Genomic DNA, 22,896 nt, shown 5'->3' with positions numbered 1-22,896 from the left:
AATTTTACAAAATGGCAAAACTGTGGTACAAAATTGTTTGTCTGATAGAGCTCTGCATGTTCCAGAAAGCTGGGAAGACAGTGATTTTAGCACGCAAACATTTAATTGATGCCATTTTGAAGTTAAAAAAACAGCACTTTTTTGACGAGCACTATTTCCCATTTTTCCACCAAATCTTTTAATTTAGCTATATTTTACCCATTTTCTCAGTCCCTTCCAGGGGAATCTACAAACCCTGGGTAACTTCAGAATCCCCATGATGTTGGGAAAAAAGGATACTTATTTGGCGTAGATACCGGACGTGGAATTGTTTTTATAGCGGTGCAAGCGTGAAGTACCCCAAATAGCCAAAATAGGGCTCAGCCCTGGGGTGGAAAAGACTCAGAAGTTAAGGGGTTGAACTGCACAGAAATTTCTGAAAACAAACCTTAGAAGAAAAGTCAAATTGCCAAATGAGATAATAATGTAAATTTGTAACTGAGGGTGACTTGCTGGCCTATATGATAAAATCACAAACACATTTATTGACAACAGTAGCATCCAAGAAAGCACTGACTAATGGGCTACAGCATAACATTTCTGTTATATTTACTTACAGATGTTTGCACCATCATGGCACGCTGGTCCCTCATCTGTCGCACAATATCCAGTGGATAAACAGGTTGATTGCTTTCAATTAAACACATGGCAGTTTCCATAGTAACCAGTACACCTGTGCGGCCAATCCCAGCGCTGTAAAATCATGGTAAAGGTTATGAAGCTAGCAGGCAAGAGTCATAAACACATATCTCTAGAGCAGCTTTTGACCACCGGGGAACCGCCACAGGCTACACTATCTGACGTAGCATGCAACTTATTTGTGAACATGATTGTGTCACAACTTTCACTATACCGTTTGAAATTCTGGCTTGTCCCAAGTTTAATGTTGGTTAAATTAATGAGTGAACTTTCGAACAACACTGTTGAAAACTGACAGGGACACAAACACCACCACCCCCATCAGTCGAAAAGAAATTCAACCACTCAGAGAGACCCGGCTCTTGCCCTTCCAAAATACACACAACTAGTATATATTTGTTAGCATATGTCATGTTATCCCTTCCTTTAACCCCTTCCCTGCGGGGGTAATTGTCCCACTGTGCGGGGGGGAGGACCGCGGCGCCGCTGTGCTCGTGACGAGCTCAGCTCGTCATGACTCACAGTGGAGCTGCGGGGAATTTATCGCACGTGGGCAGGCTGAGGCCGTTATGACGAGCTCAGCTCGTCATGAGCACAGCTCCACTGTGACTCATGATGAGCTCAGCTCGTCATGTGCATGGAAGGGGTTAAGGAAGCTCTTTTTAAGCTCAAGAAATGTTATTGATAAAAATATAGGTGTCAATACATAGTACTTAATCTTAAACACTTGTCATTACATTGAAAATACATTGAAAATTACATTGAAAAACTGCTCCTTTAAATTTTCATGAATCGGATATATATATAAGAAGTAGAAATAAATAGAGGGAAACAGTAGAAGTAAAACATGAATAACAGTGAACTATACAAACTCCTAGGAACAATTGGGGGAATCAGGGGGGTTTAAGAACTTCTTGCTGAGATGGTTGTGTGAGAAGTTGGCCTGATGTATGATGTCACTAGTTCTAGTGTACACCTTATATCAGTCCAAACAACCCTTATGGTGATTGGTTGTAAAGTCAACCTTATAGACCAGCTATCCTAGTGGTAGCATGGACAAGAGCAGTCTTAGGCTAAACTCTGAATGGCATGTGAAGCCAGCTGTGATAACATATATAATCCCTTGAATACCAAATGAAAGGACACCACAACAGATATATATATATATAAAATAAAGTGTATTTATTCTAGTCAAACCCTCAGCACTCTTTATGAGATTAGAGGTAAGTACAACACAGTCTTATTTATGCATACATTAAGTCACACAGGTAAGTAATACAGTTAGGCCCTAGGGGCCACGCAAACCATATACTAAAGAAGTGGTATAAGGACCACTGTCACGGAAATAGAATAGGCCTAGGCCTAGGGAATCGCTGGGGCTACACTACACTAGCAACAGTTAGGAAGTGGGAGGCCCACGGGATTCAGGTGCAGAGTGGAAACACTCACGCGTAATGCGTATAGTCGATAGAAATAGTACAGTTCTGAAATAAACAGTTTAAGGACACTTCTGAAGCAGCTAGAGAGTCGAGACTCGGAAACTAGACCCTAGGATAGTCACTACCCTTGTGAGCACCGAAGTACCCAAGTTACCTAGCCCACGGGCTGCGGGTGCATAGGTGTGAACTTGCGTCGGGTTTCGTCGTGGACTTCTATGGATGCCTGAAGGAAAGTTGCTGACAGGCAGTCAGTGAAGAGTGTCCGGTGGATCCCAAGGCTGGGATCAAGAAGAGAGGAGACCTGCAAGCAGAAGGGACAGAGTCAAGGTCACTAGCCAGTGACCACGTGGAACCAGGAAGGAACCAGGCGATGTCGTGAAGATTGCAGGTGAAGGTGAAGCTTGTCGCTGCAGCCACGGGGACCAGGAGACGTCGAGGACGACCAGGAGACGAGCTGTCCCACGAAGGCTCTTGCTGACGGCGGCGTCTAAGTCGAACTAGGACTCACCAAGCCTTGGCAAGCGGAACCCACGAAGAACAGAGGACTTGCTTCTGGTGCAGACCAGGAAGGTCTGGGGTGCTTCTCTTTTGCAAACAAGCGGGAGCCAGTCTGGAGGAGCCAAACCAGTGGTGAAGATTTCAGGATGCGTCGTCACAAAGGCCACTAACCAACGGGCAAGCAACCGGACAGACGCGGCAAGCAGGAAAACGCAGAAGGGCCCCACGCAGGACTCGTGTAGTGTGGGGGGCTGATCATCGGTGCAGATGGTGCTTGGGGTTGGGGCTTCTCAATCCCCGGTGCACAACTTCGAGGGTGCCTCAGAAGCTGCGCTGGAAGATATTAGCCACTTTTCCCAGGTAGCCGGTCCCACGTCTCTTGTCGCCTCCACGGATCTCAGCTCGGCTGTGGATGTGGATCAGGGTTGGAGAAGTCTGGAAGTCAAGGCTCTGGTCGGGCTCTGCAGTCGGTCCCTCGTAGAACTTCAGCAAAGCAAAGGGTAGTCTCTTGATGGTGCCTGTTTGCACAGGGTAGCCACTCCTTGGCCACAAGGGAGATTCTTCAGTCTTCTTCTTTCGTTGAATGTCGAAGGTCCAGAGTTTCTGTTCAAGTTGCAGGTTCAGGATAATCTAATCTCCTGGGGCCCAGCTACCACTCTTATCCAAATCTGGGGGGCTGGGTTACCTGCTAGGTCACGTCTTATGGGTGGGACCTGGGAGGGGGGTGGTTACACCCCCTTCCCTTTGTCCAGTTTCGTGTCAGGACTGGGGCTGGAGTGCCCCAGCACCGGTTTGAACTGGACTATGCACAGGACACCTTGTGTGCCCCGGGCATGTCTCATTCTTTTCATCCCTCCCTGCCCCAATACACTAAGGCCTGTCTGGGGTGGTGCTCGCACCTCCCAAGGCAGGAAACCTATTGTCCAAGCCTCCCTTGCCGGGATCACTCCCAGCAGCAGGAGGTCAGACTCGTGTCTGTGGCAGCAGCATCCATTTTGTGATGCTGTGGCTCTGGTTAACTTTAACCGGGTAAGTAGGTTACAACATGTCTTCTCCCTCTAGAAGGGAGGGATAATATCCTCATCCCCAGAAATGGGATGGGGGTATTATTCCAAAGTGTTAGACACCTTACACAACATGTTTTGATAAAGCCAAACCATAGTTACCATAACCGTTTAAGATTATAAGGCACTTTAAGAGTATATGGTAGGCTATATCATAGAACAGCTATAAGGACATGGTTCCGAAAGCTGCAGACAGGCTCAGCTCATGCTAGAGCACCATCTCACATGTTACCAAGCACTCTGCCTCCAGGATTGTTAAGGCCTGCCATAGGAGTGGCTGATAGGTACACATGTGTCTATATGTAAGTTAGGTATAGGAAGACTACACCTAAGCAAAGAGTGATTACACTACCTTGCCCCAGCTGAGTGATCAGCCAGTTGTGTCATAATGGAAGGCCAGGCCAGGGGTGGCATAATACATGCTGCAGCCCCTGGTAGGCCTAGGGTACACCTATGCCCTGGGTACCTAAGGTACACTGTACAGGGGCCAATAAGGTGATCCTATCCAAATGGGTTATGCACCTAAAGTACATAGTATCAATTTAGAGAGAGAAAAGCAGGGCTGTGGGTCTGATTAGCAGGCCCACAACCACATCTAAGTCGAAAACCAGTAAAGCAAAAGCAAAAAGTGGGGGTGAACATAGAAAGCAGACCCTACTCTCCAACAGGTTGTATCTGGGAACAGCGTATGGCACTTACATCAAGATATATTGTCACAGGAGACCACAAATCTAAACGTTTCGTTGCCATATGTATAGGGTATACAAAGGAGGTGTCTCATCTATGATTATGGCAAACAGCATACCACCAGGCTCTGTAAGAGATTTTCTTTGAGTCCTTCCAATTTATGGTAATTTGCTGAAATGCCACTGCTAATAGTAAATCAATAACTTTAACGCTAAGAGTGACATTTTCCCAAATAGGTGATAAACTTCCTAAAAAAATATGAATAAATGAAAAAGGAAATTTGGTTTAATAAATCAGGATAATCTGAAACCAAAGGGCAGGAGAATAACATATGAAATAAATCAGCATTAGAGGATTAGCATGTCCAACATGTATCTGGTACAGTCCCAAACCTTTTACTCAGAACAGATGGTGTTAACAATAGCCTGTTATATATAAAAAATTGTGTCTGCGTTGTATTGGCTGCTCTGGATGATTTGCGTATTCTTTTATTTTAGATTTCTGCCTGATTATATCACAGCCCTGTAAGTGCCTGTATAAGGTGGACGCTTTGGGTGCGTTTTTTAACAGAATGTGAAGTCGTGACGATATGTCCGGAGTAGTAGGAATGTCAGGTGTATTAGGTAGTTGGGTATATGTGTGCATCACAGCTTTCTTGAGAAGAGTATATTTATGATTAAATGAGGCAGGTAAACTGAATAGTTGGCTAAGCGAGGAAAAGGGCAGAAAGTCCACATGTGAAAATAGCTGCTGGACCCAAAGAATTCCTTTTTGTCTCCAAGACTTCCAATAGAAGGGTTTATTCTGACTAAGCAAATTCTTATTGTGGCAAATTGTTGAATTAAGGAAGGAATTTCTAGTGTTGTGAGTGGAAGGGTAAAGTGACTCAAGATGTTTGGAGGTCAATTTGATTATGGGAGTGGATAGGCTCTGTGGAATTCTAGAGAAGGAGAGGTACTCATGAAAGGAAAAGGGAGTTAAAAAGAGATGCTCAATTGAAGTCCATAAAGGGCATTCTGCTGCGGAATCGAGCAACCAAGAAGAGGCTTGACGCAGTAGAAATGCCTTCCGATATGCCTGAAAGTTGGGAAAATGTACTCCTCCTGTTTTAGGTTGTATTAGTTTTTGCATGGACATTTGAGGTTTTTTATTGTTCCATAAAAAGCAAGAAAGGATGGAGTCAACCCTCCTATTGAGTTTAGCGGGAATAATGACTGGAATATTAGAAATAGTACTGCCGCGCGAGGGTTAGAGTAAAGGAGAGATATTAATGATAGAAATTTACGACCAAAGCCAAACCATCTAAGGGTATAGAACAAATAAGCCCAATCAACTCTATCAAATGCTTTTTCTGCATCTAATGCTATTGCTGCAAGGGGCTGTTTCATGTGTGAAGATTTCGATAAAACATTAAACAAAAGTCATGTATTGTCTGTTATAACTCGTCCCTTGACAAAGCCAGATTGTTCTTTCCCTAGCAATTTTGGCAGATAGGAATCTAAACTTATGGCCAGCGCTTTAGAAAAGATTTTGTAGTCAATGTTGACCAGGGATATAGGTCTGTAATTTTTGCAAAATTTAGAGTCTTTGCCTTTCTTGGGAATAAGACAGATATGTGCTTCCGAAAAAGAACCAAAGGAATTATGTAAAGCGTAAAAGGAGTCGATTAGGTATTGTAGTTTGGGCAATAAAAGTGCAGAGAAATGGACATAAAATTCAAAAGTAAAGCCGTCTGGACCTGGTGCTTTATCCTTTTTAAGGTGTTGAAGGGCTTTTAAGAGCTCATGTTGCGTGATGTCTAACTCTAGAGAGGACAAATCCGAAGGAATATGTTGGGGCCTCTGCATATTAGAAAAGAAATGCACCAAGGAGTGGTCTGTGGGATTTGTTTCGGATGTATATAATGATTTGTAAAAAAGAGAGAATTCAGTCAAAATATCAGTATCTTTAAATTTTAAATCAGAATTTTCATCATAAATAGACTCAATATTCAATTTATGTCTAACTTTTAAATAGTTGGCAAGTATTTTCCCTGCCTTATTGTACCTCCATAGAATTTTGCGCTTGATTTTAATAAGTATAATGTGGCATCATCCATTAATTTCTTATTGAACTGCATTTTGGCATTTATTAGAGCTGTTAGACAATCCTTCGAATGAGAGGTATAAGAGTGCTCCAGTCTCTTGATGTAGTGCAGAAGATCATTGGTCCTTTAAGGAAGCTCTAAGTATTCATTTCCTATTCATATTTATAAGGAGGCAGTCTGCTCATTTGGTTGTGTACAACGTGCTAAAAAGTAGGAAGGCAATACAGGAGATATTGTTATGAGGAGCCCGAACACCCTCCATGTTCGGTCAGCAAAATGAATTTAAATTCTAGCAAAGTAAAATGTATTTGCTCTTGTTTGTCAAATACTGTACATCTTATGGGAGCACTCTTAGAGCACTAGAGAAGACAATCTTAGAGATGTTCAACAAGCTCACCTGCTATTAGAGAATTGTGAGAAGTACAAGGAAGATCTGTAGATGTTTGTACTGAAGATCCTCTATATGGAGTCACTCGAATTGTGGGTATTTTTTTCTTTTGATACCACGAGATGCAGAACAACATAGCTGCACTAGGCTGTTAGCTCTCATGATTGTTAAACACATCAGAATATTTATATTCTTTGAAAAATTACGTTTCTGAGAGGGCTGCATGAAGGATAATGGTTGGTTGTTTGATAGAGCGCACCAGATTGTAATGGGTGTTCTGAACTTCCAAATCGAATTCCAGAGATTCCCTCTGAAGTAGACGATGGAACAAAAAAAGAAAGCATTACACTTAACTAGCAGGTGTCCAGACCCATCCATGCCCATGTGAAAGATGATTTTCAAATTAAAAATATACAGCACATTTTAGGTTGACTTTGCTTGACATGACTAGGCTGCAGCATTTGAAAGAGTGCTAGTTTACTTCTGTGCCCGAGTCCTGCACGTTCATATTTTCATTCTGTTTCAGAAAATCATTTTGATTCTACTGCATGCTATGGTCTCTACTTGCATGTAACAAAATAATATTTCACTAGCTTCTCCAGGAGAGGATGTTCTAATTTTGTAACATTTTTAAGACTACTTAGCCAAGGGCTCCGTATGCATGTTGATTTATTTATGTGCAAAAGCAGCTTATTGTTCACTCGTGTTTTCATTAGTACAAACATTATTTTCTCTTTGCAACAAATAGTGTGCAATGTTAGCCAATGCGAGTATGTGTTACTTTAAAATAATAATGTGATTAGTGCTGAGCAAGTAACATTTCAGAAACGTTATATTGTGCTATGAAAATTCTGTGCATTCTTTGTCTAAAACATTCTAAAACTAAAAGATGTGTTATTTGGGAAAGAGACAGACTTTAGCTTTGGACTTTGAATCAGATAGACCTCATGTCAGTCTGCTTGGCACTTAGCAAGAGCCAGATGTTAGTAGTTTATTCCTATATTTAGGGCTTGCTCTCTGAGTAGCTGACAGATGTGCTGTGCTTATTAAGTCTTTTAAAGGCACATAGAACTCTGAATTTATTATGATTTGACTGCGTTAATTCCATTGATGAATGGCTAATACTTTTTCTTTCTGTTATGATTATTTGAATAAGTTAGCAAAAGTGAGATTAGTGTCTCAAGCCTTTTCCTTAATGTGATTGGTTAAACATGTGATTTCTCCCTTTGCCGCGACTTGACCCTGGTAAAATGAATTATGTGCGTGAGTCAACAGAAGCAATAGACCTTTCTAAATACAGGGTTTGTGTGCTCCTTGGTGAGGCGAGGTATCAGAGATGTCAATACTTCAAAAAGTCACAATGACTCGTTGAACTCTCCACTGGCAGGAGTGGAGTAGATTAGTCTTTAAACTTGTATAAAGTGTATTTTGGAAGGCCCAATTGGCAGTAATCGACATTAAAGGCAAGCCAGTTCTAGGAAGAACTTTTAAGTTCTGAAATGCACACTATTTTGAGATGCCATTGCATGTCCAAGAGTGAATACGGCTGTACCTATTAATAAATGGCTTTTCCAAAACTGCAGTAGACACATCACTGTGACAATTGTATAGAAGAAAATAATTGGACATTGTTGCCAGAAGCTTCAATGTTTTAATTGTCAACATTCCTAGCTGCGTGAATTCAAATTCTTCACTGTGTCACAGAATGCTGCAGGCCCAAGTAAACCATTATCTAACCTACATTACATACACTTTGTTCAACAATTTGCCATCCTTAGCGTGTAAGAGACTTGACTTTTGTAAAAATAGATAATTCTGAATTGTACAATATTTGAATATCTCCCATTTACGCCTACCAAAGAACAAATGAATTCTGGTTTAGTAAGGCTAATTTTATGCTCACTCTCTACATGTTGTAGTATATGTATTAATATCTTGTCTCTTAACTTTGCGGTTAGTCATAGAAATCAAAAAGCTGCTGATTTGAAAAGGGTTTTTATATGGTGGTGGCAGGCTATTTCCCCCAATCAGATTCTGAAACCATAATTGTAGAATCCGAATTACTGTTTTGAAACCTGTCGCCTAATAGACCCAAGGACTCTGTGATTATTAGTGGAGACTAACACAAGGATCATTATTATTACCAAGAAGCATGAAGGATTACAAGGCTTTGGAGAGAGGACATGCCCTATTCGTTTAAGCTACATCAGATTTCAAGGGCCACACAAGTCTGCCACTCTTCAAATCTTCTTCTAAAATGCTTAATAGCAGAGTCTCTGGGGATATCGCTGGTAATGATTCATGCTACTCTGGAATTAGTTCCTAACAACTAAATTACACCTTTATCAGTAGTGACCAACTGAGCACAGCTGTCACCTTTACTTACCATTTGATCAGTATGTTAATGGTTTTGCATACTACTGGCAATGGCGTCTGCTTGTTACCTTCTATCCATCTGTTCTTCCCTACCTGGGACACATCATTAGTGAGAACAAAAAATGCATGCTCTGGAAGCATATAACCAAGCAAACAAACACACCCAGAGAAGCACTGATGAATTTGGCATCCAAACACACTGTCTCTCTGATAAAACGGAAGCTTTACTTGGTTTGATTCTGAGGCTAGAACGAAGTGCAGAGAGAAGTACAGCCATATTAGACACGTGCTTGCTTGGCTTTACTCCCTTCTACCAGGTGCATAAATATAATCTGGCTTTCTCAAAAACTGACGAGTTTCTTTAAATATAAGACATAGCTGGCATGGGCAGAAAAAAACATTGATCGAAAAATGCTTATGGTATTGAGAAAGAAGACAGGAAGAGTTTAGGCACAGAGTCCTTAAATATGGGTAGTTCTTCTACTCTAATGACCTTTAAACAATGTAGTGACCATCTCCCACCATTATACTGTACCCACAATCATGTCTTTCTTCAGAAGTCAACATTAAAAAACTTTTCTGTCCAACTTTGTAAGCATTTATAGAGCTCTCATTACATACATGAATCCTTTCAAAGCAATCTGAACTGATGACTGTTCTGATTTATCATTTTATGGACATACTTACTGTGAACTGCAATTCTACCAAATCAAACTAAATCTTGCCCATTATTAATTTATGATCCACGAGTCAGTGACACATCTGTTCTCAATCATTAAAAAAACATTTTTTTATTATTTTCTTTTATTTATAAACAAAACATATACTTAACACACAAATTCATCAAAAATAGCATCAAAAGTTCATCTTTCAACCATATTTTACTCACTCATACACTCTAAAATGATTTTTGAATAGAACTGTATGATTTCCAAATACTGCCGTCCCACCCAGAAAATAAGGTATACAGCATACTCTGATCTTGATATACTTTTTGGGGGGGAAGGTGGGGGGGGGGGGTATTGGGAAATCTCTACAGTATGCTTTAAGGTCTGACAAGAATTCTCTTAAATCTGGAAACAAATGTGCTTTTAAAATTAATTTATGATATACATTGAATGTTAAAAATATTTCTGTTAATAACATAAAGAAGAATGTTCTATTAAAAAGTTTTATTGAGTGGGAATTATGACTAAAAATTAAATGATGGGAAGGAGTTTGCTTGATTTGATAGTTTCATTTGTATCCTTTACTTGCCAAGGCTTCTAGGAGATTTACCTTGAGGACTACAACTCTACTACTGCCCTTTAAACTGCTCATGGCTGAATGCAATCTTGATTCAGGTTTGCAAAAAAAAGGTCTAGAAAAAGATCCTGCTTATTATTGATTATTATTGATGCACAACGTTTCCCTAAAGAACAAATTACTTCGCTTTGGTAACGCCTTTTCTGGTGGAGACTCTATCTAACCTCGGATTCCTTGCCTTAAAATATTCTCCAGGCATCGGACTGAATCCCGAAAATCGTGAGCAGTGTCTCTGCGCAATGGTAGATGGCACCAACTGCTCCGCGTCGTCGTCCACGTCTCATGTGATGTGCATGGTGCTTATCTGGGCACCGTCCATCACCCTGACATCAGTTTCCTTCATGATACATTCCACCCCCACACCAGCTGAGCCACGTCAGATTATTTTTTACCAGTGTGATGGATCGAATAGGACCTTCCATATGAGGAAGTGCAATTTACAAAGTGGGGAGGAAGGGAGGGTTAGTAAGGATCTGTGGTTGGATAGAGTCTACAATTAAAAGCCATTACTGAAGGTAAGTAACTTGGTCTTCTGGAAGAGACATCTAACCATAGATTCCTTACCTTAGAATAGATACCACAGCAATAGATGCCTCAGTGGAAGGGCTGCGAACTGACTTTAATCAAGACGTCCTGCAAGACTGAGCGGACAAAGTGCCCCTCTCAACTGTCCTCACAATCCAGGCAGCAGTGCTTCGTGAAGGTATGAAGTGACACCCACGTAGCTGCCTGACAAATATCGAGAACAGGGATTCCGTGTGCTAACAAAGTATTTGCAGCCTTGGCTCTGGTAGCGCGAGCCCCCAAGTCTTTTAAAGTCTGCTTCTTCGCCAATGCATAGCAGATTTTTATATAAAGTTTAAGGTATTTACCAGCTTTAAAGTAATATCCAACAATGGATGGGTACAGTCCTTCATTACACTGGTTGGGAACGGGCCTCTTGGGCACTGAGTGAGACCAAAGGGGTCTGACTAGGGAACCAAAGTGCTCCTGGCAAAAGAGAGCTCAAACCAGCCATGCTCCTTTCATCTTCTCACACAGTCGCTCCCTTTCCATCCATCAATGCTCTCTCTCTGCTCTTCTTTGCCTCTTCTCCCTCTCTGATTGATTTCTCTCAACCTTTCAGCTCCCTCCCTCTCTTTCTTTAAGCCTATCTGTGCCTGTTGCAATTAACCTAGGGGAGCTGGGGAAAGTGACAGAAGGCAGGAGCACCAACCCTGTGGGGGAATGCCCAGTGGAATAAAAGGCCTGTCTGGTCCTGGGGGCTAAGCTGGTCAATAATCTCTTCAAAGTCCTCAGGAGATACCAGCAATAATACAACTTCCCGTGAGCTGCTCCGTGACATTCCTTTTTTTCCACTGGTGATCTATCAGATCTAAATTGTATACTATCTCTCTTTGAACAATATCTATCTGCTTTACAATAAAGTATCTAACCACTTGAACCTTATTTACTAAAGATTCTGAATTATTGTGGCATCAGGCATAAAGTGGGGAGGGACCATAGTTCTTGTTACTACCTAATGATGAAAACACAAGCTAATTCTGACTAGAAACAGATGCAAGGACATGTACATATTGCTAAGGGTGGATGAATACAATACTTTTTGAATGTTGGAGAAAACATTAGTGGGGGAAAGCTAGACCTGCTTTGTGGAAGCAATAGGGTACTACAACAAACAAATGATGGACGGAATGCTGACAATGCAGACATTCTCCCCCAGTCAAGAGATCTGGGTTAAATCCATCGTTCTTTTGCCCACTACACCACCCCAGTTTAGACATGGCCATATGCAAATCAGTCTTGACCCTGTGCCTCATGGGAACAGTCCAGCCCGAACTGCCAAGCCATGTCTTCCCTGGACCGGAATCAAGCATCCTAGGATGGGTATTCCCAGACGTGGGACCCGTGCTCACTACGCCACTGGAGTCAAGCTATCCTGGCTGATGACAGCTGATAGCCAGAAACCGGTCCTAGGATGCTTGATTCCGGGCCAGGGAAGACATGGCTTGGCAGTTCGGGCTGGACTGTTCCCATGAGGCACAGGGTCAAGACTGATTTGCATATGGCCATGTCTGAACTGGGGTGGCGTAGTGGGCAAAAGAACGATGGATTTAACCCAGATCTCTTGACTGGGGGAGAATGTCTGCATTGTCAGCATTCCGTCCATCATTTGTTTGTTGTAAAGCAATAGGGTACTACTCAGTTGGCCGCAGGAATTCTTAGAAGAAGAAACTTTCCAATGCCTCTCCTTAAATATTATAGGGAAGATAATTTCTTTTTTTTAGGTAAAGGCACTAAAGTGTTGCTTTTCTGGTTTATTCCTGTAAGCATGAACAATCAATTACCTGCAGTGTACAAGAACTGGTTCGCTCTCCGCTCTTTTTTCCCTCACGCAGTTTACGAAGTCCAAGAAGTCTGAGGAGTCGTCAGGAACACCATGATCAGGCCATGCAACGTACTGGAGATGTGTAACAGTATGCTCTTTACCACTCTAAAAAAAAAAGTCATATTGTGATTAAGAAAGTCTCTCAAATTAATATTTTGTGAATGTACACACACACATATATATATATTGCGTAACTGTACTAATAAACGCATATTGACATATTCATTACTACCAAGTAAAGGTCACAGTCGAGGTTATCACCGTATAGCAAAAATGACATGAGTAAAACACCCAACCGTCTCAGAGATCATATGTAACTATTGATTTAGAAGGGAAACAACTCTCTTGACAGTCACTACATCTCTTACCTGCAATTTTAACATGTTCCAAAAATGTAACCCCTTGCATACTGATTTTCTATTAAAACAAGTACACATGAAAAACTAACCAGGCATAAACCCTATATGGAGATGTGCTGAGTATAACATATTATGCTATTTCTTACCACTGTTAAGCACAAGGAGGGTTGTTAGAACCGGGGTCACCGATTTTGACACGGTAGCTTGGCGCGAGGCAGGAAGGCACCCGAAGGCAATGTGTAAAGCAGTTGTGCAGCACACACTCACACTGACTCAGTAATGCGCACGCAATGAAGGGACACCACACCAGGCTGATTTATAAAACAAGACCCTTTATCTCATTCAGGAAAGAGCAAGTAATTAGGGCAGATAATCCTAGGGCAACAGTAAATTCATTTCCGTACATAGGGCAGATAATCTCAGGGCAAGAGTAAATTCATTTCAGTACAAAACATGCGTAAATTCATTCAAGTGCATCCGGGCAGGAGAACTGCAAGCCGGAAAGTGGGCAGTAGCAATAACCGTTCCAAGAACAAGTGTCACTGTAGGTAGGGGATTGCAGGTTAAAACATAGGCCTAAATTCATTCCGGTACATTCAAGCAACTAGGACCTTATGGCAGATATACATTGAACCTGGTAAACATTGTTTAGGTCCCCAATCATGAAACGCAACACTCTGAGTGGAGGGATTCAATCTCAGTGACATTCCCTGTGCAGGGGGATCATACCGGCAACGTTCTTTATACGTGGGTGGTGTCAAATTAGGCAGCAGTTAAGCATCCTGAAACCACCAGGGCATTCAGGCAACCATTTTATGGCTGGTTGCAGTCCCCAGGCCGAGGGCAATGCAGGCAGGGTTTCAGTCAGGAGGGGCTGTCCACTCCCTCCCCGTGGTCGCGTGTGTCGGATGTCTCTGGCCATATGCTCAGGCCCCCAGCTTCCCCACACTCACCGCTCCGTCTTGGGTAGGGGAGGGTAGGCCCCACAGCAACGCCGGCCCCACAGGATGTAGGCCGCCCCCTCACCAGTCAGCCCACTTCGACCCTCGGGGCCTGGACTGGTGAAGGCGGCCTCTATCTCGGCCTACAATCTCCCGTAAGAACCGGTCGGGCCAGTCCGGGGGCCGCTCTCTCCAGCGCGGCCCTCTGCAAGGCCCGGGCGGGCTCCGGTCACCTCTAGCGACCCACGGCGCGGCAGCCAATGGGAGCGCGGTGTCCCGGGGGCGCGGCCTATGACGCGGCCGGCGCCCCGGTTGCTACGCAACGCTCACTTTTTGCGCCTCCGGCCTACCCTGGCTACCACCATGGCGGCCCTCCGCTGGCTACAGGGGCCACAGAGGCGGGCCGGACCACCTGATCTTCTTTTGGGGCAGCCCCGGGGGCCGCGGCGATGACTCCGGCCACAGCGCTACTCGGGGCAACATGCCTGGCAGGCACAGCGCCACCCACAGGTACCCAGAGCAACGGCGGTGATCTTGGGCAGCCCGCACTCCGTTTCTCAGCGCAGAGGGGGGCACAGCACGAGCGCGCTAGCTCAGCGCCCGCAATGGAGGCAAATTCTGTCAGTCTAGCGCTTGGATGGCACAGCGCTAGCAGAAGGTAACCATCTGTGGCAATCCAGCACTTGGAGGGACACAGCACTTTACCTGGGGTTTCCCAGCAGCAGCACCAGGTTCCTCTGCGCTAGTTGTGGAGATCCAGAAGTTAGGTAGCCAGCGCTGCTTCTCTCAGCGCTGGCAGTCAGGGGCAAGCATTGGTTGCAGGAATTTGCAGGGGTGGGGGTTGAGTTGGCAGGCACAAGAGGCAGGCTGGTTCCCTGCGGCACACTGGAGTTTGTTTCCTGGGTTCCCCCCTCACTGGGCAAGGTCAGCAGGCTGGCAGAGTCCCTCAGCTATCTTGGGTACAGCAGGGTTAAGCTCAGTCAGTCTCAGTAGTGTAGGTTCCCCCCTAGGCCCAACCGCCTATACTCCGGCAGAGGTTCCCCCAGGTCCAGTGGTGCCCCAACTGACTAGCTAGGTTTCCCTCCTTTCCTCTTATACCCCTAGGTCAGGTGACCCTCCTGAAAGGCGGCAAGGTGCAACTCCTCCCTGGGCTGGAAGGTTCCAGGGGCTTATACCATGTCTGTCTATGTGACAAAAAGGCGGGACGGTAAGGATACAGTAACAGTATGTCCCAGCCTGATCCTAACTACAGGTGCGTGTGTGTACAATGGCCACTCCGCAGTAGCAGGGACCTGTGGCATCCATCTTATTAGGAGAGAGAACCTGCACCTCAGCACTGTTTGGCAGTGGTAAGGCACCCAGAGGCCTAGGTCCAACAAAAAGATGGTGGCAAAAATAAGGCGAAAAGGGAAAAAAAACGGGGTAAGACCACCCTAGGGCTGACAGGTCTAACACGGGGCAGCATGACTCCTTTCCATTTCCACACTCAAGAATGATAATAAATAGCAGCAATTATGTATCTGGCTCTATATATAATATCAACACAAAAAGAAGCAAAGGGGGAACAAAAGTCAGGCCGCCCCCCACTCAACACATGATCAATAGTCAAGGCCTTACTTGATGGACAAAATACCCTAAAATCTCAGACACTAGAGGGGTCTATAAAATATCTTGATGACTCCCTCAACAGTGCGGTTATATACCGCTACTTCAAATGTCTATGTGTCCAATTTTCAAAACATAGTCAATATATTGCAGTTGTGGGATTCCCACCAAAATTTGATTATAGATCAGAAAAAATGTGAAAGTGGAGAGAAAGCACCTCACGGTAGTAACACCAAGGGAGGCTTGCTAGTTGGTACTCGCTAGCGCACCCACTTATCATCATTGGTTGCTTTTTCGCTGTGAAAAGGAAAAGTGTTCCAGCCTAAATTCTCACAAAAGTGAAGGAAAGAAATAGTGAAAGAAAGTGGAATATGCACTATTAGTGCGAATGTCACACAAGTGCCCAACTGTTCCCCCGAGAAAAAGGGAATGAAAATGCAATTCCCAGTATTCAAAATGAGGTCCTACTCACTGGCTAGATTTAGCTTTATTTGGTGCTGTGAGCGTCCTCAGTTAAAAAAATGGTTCAACTCAGACCATTACTTCGCCAAAGCGCCAACATGTTTCGTTGCTATCAATTTGCGCAACTTCATCAGGGCTAAAGGGATAACCAGTCTTCACTTCTTTTGAAAATGACCACTTAATCTGCAAATATATGATAATAAAAGACAAAACACGTGCCAGGAGAAAAGATCCCCAATTTCCACTAAACTCCATACTTGTATTACTGATAATCCAGAATATTTAGTTACCGAGTTGTTGCCAGTGTCCTTCGCACCTGCACCCAACTCATTAGGCATCACGCGCCAATTGGTCAAGTATTCGCCTGATGCCCACGCTCATTTGTGGCAGCTGCAGGTGAAAAGAAACAATGAAGTGTTCATTATAACACTGTCCCCCACCCAACACAGAGACTTTTTATAAGGATAGAGTCTCATTGCCACCATCCCAGGTCAGGATCGCTGTGGTGACATCATGGGATTGGGCCACTCAAACTCTTGCCGTGGGCGTTGGGTGCAGAATGGCGGAGTCGCCAGAATCCGGATTCCGGTCTTGGAGTCTTTCTTGAGCAAATCCAGTAACCACGGAAGACAGAATCTGTGGGGCGAGTGCAGGGCAGGTTCTCCGGGCTCTGGACACACCGGTTTCTTTGCTGTAGGCAGGTCGAAGACAAGACAGGCTGGTAGGACTTGGGCCAAAGCAGTAGATGTCCTCTTCTTCCTAAGTCAGTACGGCTCTTCCGTACTTCTTTCTTCCTCGAATCTAAGGAGGCAAGGTTCCGGGTTGCCCCTAAATACTAAGTTTAGGGGTGTTGAAAGGGGTGTGCAGGTTGGGACCCATGGGTCCCTTCCTTGGGATTGGTACACCCCCCAGTATGGCCCCCTCCAGTGGGAGGGGGGCATGAGCCTCTTCCTGATTGGCTGAGTCCACTCATCTTCAAGATTGAGGGGACTGAGATGTGTACTCCACCTCGCCTCCTCCACCTGAGGGGTGGGGTTGACAAAGGTGGGCACATCTCTCTTCCTAGCTTGATTTTCCTGTGGATTCTCCCTCCCAAAGTGGGGGGCAGAGCCGGTGGGAGCCAGTTGCTGGGGGCAATAAAAGGCAGGGGCAGCTTCCAAAGGCGGCAGGCCTTTGAAGCTTCCCCTTCGTGGACCCAGCCCATCCTGGGGGAGGAGGCGTGACACCTCTGCCGAGGATGGCCTTGTTTCTGGATCCAGAGAGCGGAGGCTCTCTACCCAGGCATCCAGAAACCTGCCTGGTGGTGGCAAATGACAGGCAGCCATTCAGGAACCACACCAATGCTGGTCGATTTTTAGGGGGCATTTCTAAGATTCCCTCTGAGTGCATTTTACATTAAACTCCACACTGGCATCAGTGTGGGTTTAAGGTGCGGAGACGTTTGCTACCAAACTCACCAGGTTTTAGTAAAGCCATTATGGAACTGTGGAGTTCGTAATGATCAACTCCCAAACCATGTACTCTTTATGGCTTTACTATACTTACAATGTCTAAGAATGGACTTAGACACTGTAGGGGTACAGAGTTCATACCACTGTGCCCTCACCTGAGAGCAAGTATACCCTGCTACAGGAGTGGCTTACCTAGGCCTCGGGCAGTGGGTTGTAGGCATAGCACACAGGTATGTGTGCCATGTCGACTCACAGCGTGTGGGTGTTTAAGGTACAGGGCCTCTAAGGGTGGCACAATAGGTGCTGCAGCCCTTAGAGGCCTTCCCTGTTCACAGCGCCCTTAGTACTCAGGGTATCTTTTATAAGAGGCTTACCTGTGGCCAGAGTAGTGCCACTTGTGGGTACAAAGGTACAGTTTGGGAGAGAACTCAGGCACTGGGAACCTGATTTGCAGGGACAATGGCCTTATCAAGTCATGTTGCATCTGATGCCAGGCACAAAGTGTTGGGTAACCATGCAAAAGGGGGCACTATATATATATACATACACACACATATGTATGTATGTATGTATGTATGTATGTATATTTATATATATTACCACTAAAACAGTCTCTGGAGTGATACCCAATATACGCACACACCTAGGATACATACTTCTTGCCTTACGCACAAAGGTCTAATCTTTTTCGTTTTGGTTATTTATTATATATACCATTGCATTAAGTAGACTGTTTTTTCTATAAGCGTATCCATGTGTTTCAATAACGAATAAGTCAAAACTTTAGTGGATTTTAAACGTATATATTTCTCCGCGAGAAATCCCGTATAGTAGGTTTATACCAACAACCTACAATTGCATGTACAATATAGATTATTTTTCTACACTGTCTGTTTTTCTCACCATTTTGGTTTTCTTAATTTCACTGCTATCATGCAATTATTAAATAATGGTACAGTGTTTTCTTTATCCGTAATGTTACTTTTTCGATTTGGTTTTGACACTAAAAACCCGCTAGGTCGGTTTCTTGGGGTTGCCATAACAACAACTCTAACATGACCTTTACTATGTCTATGATTTTTTGTTTGGTTGCTGTGACAACCGCAGTTGAGTGACGAGACAATTATGTATAAATAATTATGTTTGACCACTTGTGAATTGGATGCAGTGAACAAGGCGGCTGTTCCCACCGAAACGCGTCTGTGCCACATTTGGAAATAAATCCTTCTTTGCTGAATCTACTCACGGTGTCGGTGCCTGTTTGTTGGACGCTGTCAGGATCGAAACATATATATATATATATATTCACTGAAAAAACCATAGGTTTCACACAAGTTATAGTTAGCTGTACATTTCACTCGTAAAAAACCAATGAAATTCCCCCGTTATAGTTAGTGCAGGCAACTATAACTCACGCGACCGCAATCCTCTGCTGATGCTAATACTGTATTTAGACACTTATTTGCCCATGTCTTCTTCCATTAAATTTTAGCTATACATATATTACAAATATTTTTTTTTCATAAAGACACATATGTCATCAGCAGAGGATTGCGGTCGCGTGAGTTATAGTTGCCTGCACTAACTATAACGGGGGAATTTCATTGGTTTTTTACGAGTGAAATGTACAGCTAACTATAACTTGTGTGAAACCTATGGTTTTTTCAGTGAATTTGCAAGGTTTTTTAAATGCTAATTCCTAACTATAACGTGTGTGAAACCTATGGTTTTTTCAGTGAATTTGTACGTTTTTTTAAATGCTAAGTTACTTTACGCCATTCGTGGCGTGCGCGCCCAGTTAACGCAGTTCGTTCCGTGCGCGCACGGTGCGTACGGTAAGCGCACCGTAAGCGCACCGTAAGCTGGCTCAGATATATATATTGATTTAAAGGCTATTTTCTCAGAATCTACTGAACAGATTTACACCAAACCTACAAAAGGCACTTCCTTGACCTGTAGACTACCTCTCTGCCAAATTTCAAGGAACTCTGTTCAGCCGTTCGGGCTGTAGCTGTGTCTAAAGGTCCTATGGAAAAATGCATGGGAAAAACGCGTTTTGGGACCCCCCTTTTATCTCAGCCCCCGCTTGACGAATCCCCCCGAGACTTTCAGGGTAGGAGCGGAGCGCAGCGCCCCACCTATTTTGAAAATTTCGCGAGGATTCGTCGACCGGCGCCAAAGTTATTCAAAATAGAATGTTGCGGTTTTCCTATGGAAACAGGGTCCTAACTATAACTACCTACTGGCGACCGCCAGTAGGTAATATATATATATATATATATATATATATATATATATATATATATATATATATATATATATATATATATATATATATAATTATACACTAAACTTGGTTTGGACGAAGAATTTTCCTCAAGTACTCTTGCTTGGTGTGAATCTGTTCAGTAGTTTTTGAGAAATAAGTACTCACTATTGTCCAGTCTGTGCGTTAAGATATTACATCTTAGAGATGTTCAGATTTTACACACATAAACTGTAGAAATTCAGAAGTTATAGTTATCTCAAGTAACTGCACCTGCTGCCCTAAGGTAACTAAAACTCATGGCCCCACCATGCACAGTTTTCTCATTAATAATTTCACTGCAAACGTTGCAGTAATAATATCAATGATGCCATTGATGAATTGCACTTTCTCCGAGCCAGTTTACAATTCAGAAATCCCCAATATGTGACAGCCCCACCAGATCTGGGAAACACTGATGGATCCTACAGTCGATTGGGGATTTTTTCTCGCCTTCACTGGCACATTAGCACTCACTTCTCTCAGTAGAAATACCTACCATTTATTTGCAAATGGCAATTTTCAAATGCTTGCGCATACGAGAACAAACTAAATATATGAGGTGGCACACTAATACGCAGGACTTAGCCATCGTTATCTCTGCTTAACTTCAAATAACAGATCATGCAATGCGCTCCTGTATAATAACGTTAGCAAACTCCTCCAGGGGAAACTGTTAGGCAACTAGGTGCCTTCTGTTCTCACATCAAGCATAATCTCTTTGTCCTTAAAAGTTCCTAACTTCCCTGCAAACACTCCCATCAGCAACAGTGAAATATGTACTGAGTCATCGGTGTATCTGCATCAACAATAATTAACTACTGCCAATGGTACTTTTGTGCACTACAGTTCACATTCCAACCAGCACCAGGGAGTACACATCTTTAAAGGTATACAGCTGTTACCAGATACCCTTAATTGCCCACTTTGAGGACTTCTACCAGAGCAATGTACACATTATGTGCTACATACATTGAAATGCCTTAATAGAAATGACAGACATGGCTAATATGAGCTTAAATCTCAGGACATGTGTGACCTGCTATTAACAGTGTTTACACAACACTGTTTGCTAACCTGGAATTGACAAGCTGAATAAAATTTCAATCTTTATGTTGTCTCTTGAAAAGGAAATTGTTAGTAAACTGTTTCCTAGGCTGAAATAAATGTATTCCCGCCTATATGTTAGACCAAGAATGATTTCTAAAGTGCAAATATTATATCTCATTCTGGCACATTTTATTTATTAGCCACTACACCCTTGTCACTATCTCACGGCTACTGACAGCTATCGCTGTGTTTAGGTAGCCCTATTGTTTCCAAAGGATAACATATAATTAGAGTGAACTTTGGGAAAGACTGGCTGTCTTGGTTATCGATCTCAGTTGTATGCTTTTGATTCAATGACTTTCTTGCATATTCTTCTGTCTGTCCCACCCAAGAGTGTTTCAGTCTCACAGTGTTCTGACTGGATGAATTTTATCCTTACACTGAATACTGGATTGGACTCTCGATTTTGAATCAGCCACTGCATATTAGTGCATGTGTTATGCTTTTTCGAGCTCTGCTCCTGCTCTTTACTTTGCCGAGCATTCTCTTGGAGTTTATTCTACTTATATTGATAGGCATTTTCATGAATGTGAACGCCTTTACACATACACAGAGGCGAAGGAAGACCCGTCTGTCAGAATGCATTTCTGAACACCAGTACAACACCTACCTGATTCTAACATGGTGCTGCACAGTACAGCACTCTCGCCTCTGTCCGGTTTCTTATTTTAGAGCTTGGGGACAGAGGATACAAAATAAAGAAATGACATATAACAGCAATTTTATATATTTGTGTAGAAGCCATTTCTGCAAATACACCTTTGTCATAAGTTCAAGGTTGCTATAGATTCAGTCAAGAAAATCTATAGTTGAAAAAATCATCTCCAAAAAGAAAGAAACGAAAAACCTATATTTGGAATATTTTGTAACGAATTATGGAGTTTAAGGAATAAGTTACTTACCTTCGGTAACGCTTTATCTGGTAGAGACTATATATAGGTGCAGATTTCTTCCCTTTGATTTTCCCCAGGCATCAGACTGGATCTGGAAGATTTTTTGTGAGCAGTAATCCTGCACGCTAGTAAGTGGTGGCGATCGGCTCCGCTTAAGTCTTTGACGATGCCCACAGCACCAATTTAGGTGCCACCCATGCATGCTGAAGTGCATTTCCACTGGTGTGGAAAACTAGGGCCCTGAAAGGGATCCGTCCTGTACCTAGAAATCTGTTTGCAGAGCACGGAGGATGGGTGGGTTGGTCTGGAATCTGTGGCTAGATATAGTCCCTACCAGATAAGGCGTTACCGAAGGTAAGTAACTTGTTCATCTGATACAGAATTCTAGCTGCAGATTCCTTACTTTAGAATAGATACCCAAGCAATACTATCCCCGACGGTAGGTCTGCAGACAAACTTCAAACAAGGAAGTCCTACCGAACTATGGATCAGGCTGTCCAGGCAGTAATGTTTGGAGTATGTGTGCAGGGAAGTCCATGTTGCTGCCTGGCAGATATCCAGAACCGGAACTGCATGGGCTAACGCAGGGGGTGCAGCTTTAGCTCTGGTGAAATGAGCTTGCAAGCCTTCTTCTTGGTGAATGGGGAGCATATTTGATTGCAGATCATGACCCAGAGATGGTCCGCTTCTGCACAGACCGACCTTACTTTGTGCCAACATAACACACGAAGAGTTGGTCATCCACCCAAAACTCTCATAGTAGAACGACAAAGCTCTTTTTGATTCCAGGCAGTGGAGTCGCTCCTCTTCGACAGAGGGATGTGGAGGAGCGTAATAAGGAGGCCGTATGATTTATTGGC

At 43.4% G+C, this 22,896-nt stretch overlaps 1 protein-coding gene across 9 annotated transcripts in view; it reads right to left on the bottom strand.

Moving 5' to 3' along the window:
* Positions 1-22,896, bottom strand: part of PTPN3 (protein tyrosine phosphatase non-receptor type 3) — a 1,752,022-nt gene that overhangs the window by 58,868 nt on the left and 1,670,258 nt on the right. For all 9 annotated transcript variants that reach the window (XM_085606835.1, XM_085606836.1, XM_085606837.1 and 6 more), the window contains 2 exons: positions 12,870-13,015; positions 597-732 (listed from right to left, as the gene is read on the bottom strand). In XM_085606835.1, coding sequence (XP_085462961.1) covers positions 597-732; positions 12,870-13,015 — 282 coding nt within the window. The remainder of the gene's footprint in view (positions 1-596; positions 733-12,869; positions 13,016-22,896) is intronic.

This window comes from Triturus cristatus, chromosome 5_2 (assembly GCF_964204655.1).
Source record: "Triturus cristatus chromosome 5_2, aTriCri1.1, whole genome shotgun sequence".
In the NCBI taxonomy this organism is placed as follows: Eukaryota; Metazoa; Chordata; class Amphibia; order Caudata; family Salamandridae; genus Triturus; species Triturus cristatus.
The sequence above is the reverse complement of the archived record's forward strand: the minus strand, read 5'-3'. Positions and strand labels throughout refer to the sequence as shown.